Source organism: Onychostoma macrolepis, chromosome 03 (assembly GCF_012432095.1).
Source record: "Onychostoma macrolepis isolate SWU-2019 chromosome 03, ASM1243209v1, whole genome shotgun sequence".
NCBI lineage: Eukaryota > Metazoa > Chordata > Actinopteri > Cypriniformes > Cyprinidae > Onychostoma > Onychostoma macrolepis.
Window position 1 is genome coordinate 8598644 of NC_081157.1, and position 4349 is coordinate 8602992.

Genomic DNA, 4349 nt, shown 5'->3' on the forward strand with positions numbered 1-4349 from the left:
TCCCAGCATACACCAGTTCCTCCATTTTCTGTGAGAAGCTTAGGAGTGGAGATTCTGGAGAGAGGGATAGTGTGTCTGGTGAGCGGGGCTCCGGCTCTGGTGTTTCCGGTGTCTGTGAAATGTTGTCCTCGCTTCCCTGGCTGTTTTCCAGATAGTTGTCCTTGGGTGCTGAGTCTTGGAGCTGTTGTAGTACATCACAATCTGTCTGTGATGAGCTCTGTGGGCAGGGCTCAGCCGGGATAGTTTCCATGAGGAAAGCTTGTTGTGGCTGCGTGGTGTTATCAGTGTCCTTGCGGGATGTGTCAACCACATGATGACTCTGAGGCTGACATGAAGTCCTGTGGTCACTCATACTCTGTACAGGTGTGTGTGTCATTGAGGCCGAGTAGATTGGCACACACCACTGAAGGATGACGGAGGGAGAAATAGATATTGTCCTTTAGCACTCTCGCACCAAGTTTGTTTGGGTGGAAGCCATCCAGTTTAAACAGTTGTCTATGGCCCCAGAAAATATTGAAGTTGTCGATGAAGTTGACTCCTTTTGTACTGCAGGTTTTTTGTAGCCATGTATTCAGCCCAAGCAGCCGTGAAAACATGTTAGTTCCTCTTGCTGGGAGTGGTCCACTGATGAACGACTGAACTTCAAGTCTTTGAAGTGTTTCGAAGAGTTCACTGAAATCCTTTTTAAGCAGTTCTGACTGTTCTTTCTGAATATCGTTCTTCCCCACATGGATGATGATTCGATTTGCAGTCTTGTGCTTCATCAGAATGTTCCGAAGTTCCTTGTTCACATCAGAGGCGGTTGCTTGAGGAAAGCAGCATGTAGTTGTAGTTCTGCTACTGATGTTTCTGATAACAGAGTCGCCCACTATCAGAGTCCTGGGCTCGGCTGCGCTCTGAGCTGAATGCCGCTGTCTGCTCGACCTCGAGCGCCTGGTAGTAGCGATGTTAGCTGCTGGCTGATTCAATCCATGTTTTGTCACATTTGGGGATTCCTCACCCACATTCATTAATGCTTCAAATCTGTTCTCAAGATGTATAGGGGATGTAGAATGCCAGTGTTTACAAGTCTTGTCATAGCTGTATCTGGGGTAGAGGATGCTACCGCAGCAATACGAGATACTCGTGACAATCTGATGTCTCGAGTGCCTTTGGGTCTCGCTCCCTGTTTGTGCCATCGATTAGTCTGTCGATCAGCTTGTTCCTCTACACTTTGTATAAACTGTTGAGATTCACTAGATTCACAGGACTCACCGGCTGTATGCTGAGGGGGTCCGTGATGACGATCTGCTGTGTGTTTCACCTGTTTTGGAGGTCCAGCAAGTAACTTTGTCTCAAGAACCGCAATCCTTTGTAGAAGTCTGTGGCAGTTCATGCAGCAAGTAGATTCCACAAGGGGCATTTTCTTTCCCATCTGTTTGAATATAGACAGCGGCGTTTTCCTGTCTCCGGAATGTAAACTGCGGGCAGCGGGAGGCAAAGAGTCTTCTTTTTCTAAAAACTGTGTTGTTTGAGCACTGTGCTGATATGCTGAATTTAAAAACTTAGAGAAATCTGAGAAAAGTACATAAATAGGGAGCGAAGCGCAGAGCAATAAGCAGGAGCGTCCGAACAGTAGCGAAGCCGGAAGCGAAAAAAAGTTCATGTTCTGTGGTTTTGATGTGGCTAGGGGAGGTAACGTTAACCTGTAATTTAGGATTCAAACAAGCCTAGCTAGTTAACGTTTTGCAACAGGTTGCATAGTAATAACACCAACTGGTGAAGTTAGCTAGCTATTTGTGTGTAGCATGAAATGCCAAAGTGTTTTCTTTCTTTTCGTTTCGACCTATTTTGATCTTAAAAAAGTGAGTGGTCACTGAAAGGTAGGGGTGGCACGGTACACAGATGTCACGGTTCGGTACATACCTCGGTTCGGGGATCACGGTTCAGTACAATTTCCGGGGGGGGGGGGGGGATCTACTATGCTCAGTTTCTTTTCATTTATTTTGAACAGACAGTAGTGCAAATTACAATTTTTTTCCATCTAGATGTCAAAATACTAAATATTATTACATGTTATATATATATAATCTGTTTTGTTTTCATTGTGAGTGTACACAAATAAAAGCAGACCTTTATACAGTGATTATTAATAAGACAATATGTTTAAAGTTGATTCTGCTGGTATAAGGAAACAGTTGAAGTGACGCACGCACACACACACACACACACACACACACACAAAACACATCAGTTCCAGCATTCCAGCATTGCTAACTTGACAACGCAGTTGGTACTTTATCAAAATAAAATTAATTGAGCCAAACATCAGCGCGCGCGCCTCTGTGTCACCGTTGGAACGCGACTGAAGTACAAAACCTATCATTTACATAATAAATTATAGTTTCGCATTCAGATACGTTACATCGCAAATATGGAAATATTATGCAATATTTGGATTTGTGTCCAAAATAATTCAAAGACATGTCTTTGCCATTTCATCCGTACTTATTTATTCTTGATGCAAGGAGGAGCAAACAATAAAAATTAACAAGAAAAGTTTAATATTTGTTGCAGCAAATACAAAAAGTAAAAGTAGAAACAAATGAGACATCTCCCTCTTTATTGATTAAAAAGTTAGCAAAGCATCTTAAGAGAATAAAAGTGAAGAAAGCCAGTTGCAAAGCTACATGACAGTAAATCTTGCATTTGCTTTTTTGAAATAAACAAAAAGTGAATACCAATTTGAGTTGATAACAACAAAGTTTAAAATAAAAGAGCCTATCCAGCTTCTTAAACAATAACAATCTGTAAAAAAAAATGCTTTTGCTTTATAAAAGTGTAAACAAACTTCACAAAATTGAACATAAAATGAAACTCATCATAAAGCAAATTGATATAGATTATATTATTGAGCAAAGTGATTTACGAGAGATATTGTTCTTTGGAGAAGAACATCATCCTCGAACTTCGACTTAAAGATGAACTTTACCCCCTGCAGCTAATTTAGATGATGATTCTGATTAGGACAGACTAATAGGGAAGAGATGTGTCTTCGCACTCGAAAGTTCTGGAATTAAAGATAAGCTACTTAATGTGAGTTTTGGCGTGTATGCGTAGAGTTGATGAGTGAGTGAAACTCTTCCCACATGCAGTGCAGTGATACGGTTTCTCTCCGGTGTGTATCCTTTCATGTGTTTTCAGATGTTCTGAACGACTGAATATCTTATCACAGTGTGAACACATGTAAGGTTTCTCTCCAGTGTGAATCATCTCATGTTTTTTCAAGTCTCCTGATTCACTGAATCTCTTGTGGCAGTGTGAACACATGTAAGGTTTCTCTCCTGTGTGAATTCTCTGGTGCCGTTTCAAATCTAGAGCTCTAGTAAAGGTCTTACCACACTCAAAGCACATATAATTTTTTACACCAGCATGTATTTTCTGATGTATTCTTAAATATCGAAGAAGTGAAAATCTCTTTCCACATGAGGAACATGAATGTGGTTTTTCCTTTGAATGAACATTCAGGTGAATCTTCAGGGCTGAAGCCAACAAAAATGTTTTGCCACATTGGTCACATTCATATAGTTTCTCTCCAGTGTGGATGATCATGTGACTCTTAAGGTGAACATGTTTAAAACTCTTCCCACACTGATCACATGTGAACGGTTTCTCTTCAGTGTGGACGTTCATGTGACTCTTAAGGTGAACATGTTGTTTAAAACTCTTCCCACACTGATCACATGTGAACGGTTTCTCTCCAGTGTGGATGTTCATGTGTCCCTTAAGGTGTTCTTTTCGTTTGAAACACTTTCCACACTGATCACATGTGAACGGTTTCTCTCCAGTGTGGATCCTCATGTGAACCTCGAGACTCTGTTTGCGTGCGAAACTCTTTCCACACTGATCACATGTGAACGGTTTCTCTCCAGTGTGGATCCTCATGTGAACCTCGAGACTCTGTTTGCGTGTGAAACTCTTTCCACACTGACGGCAAGTGATTTGAGATTTTTGAGATCGTCTTTCTTTCTCTACTTCATTCACTTCTTCATTCTCATCTGTTAGGTCTGAAATTAGAGTTGAAAAAGTGCTCAGTAAGTCAATCAAAGAGAAAAAAATCTGTAGTAAAGTAATATATAACACCCTGATGTAATAGTAGAAAGAATTGAGTTGTGTTCAAACAGCTGTCTGTTATACAAGATTATCATAATTTTGAACCATTATGTTTCCTGGAATTTTCCATGAGGGGTACATCGAGGTACTAGACATTAGTTTTTTTTATTCATTAGAGGCACAAACCTTTAAAGCCCATAATAAAGGAACATTATGATGTAAAGAAAAATAGTATTTCAATGCTTACAGTGCATCTG

The 4349-nt window shown here is 40.6% G+C and overlaps 1 protein-coding gene across 1 annotated transcript; it reads right to left on the reverse strand.

Annotated features, from left to right (window-relative positions):
- Positions 1-3064: 3064 nt before the first annotated feature.
- On the reverse strand, positions 3065-4126 carry LOC131537609 (zinc finger protein ZFP2-like). The gene has a single exon (XM_058771190.1). The coding sequence runs from the start codon at positions 3922-3924 to the stop codon at positions 3067-3069; it is 858 nt and encodes a 285-aa protein (XP_058627173.1). The 5' UTR covers positions 3925-4126; the 3' UTR covers positions 3065-3066.
- Between the last annotated feature and the right edge of the window lie 223 nt (positions 4127-4349).

Excerpts from the sequence above, each read along its gene's own strand:
- LOC131537609 (XM_058771190.1), bottom strand. The coding sequence starts at position 3,924 with ATGAGGATCCACACTGGAGAGAAACCGTTCACATGTGATCAGTGTGGA.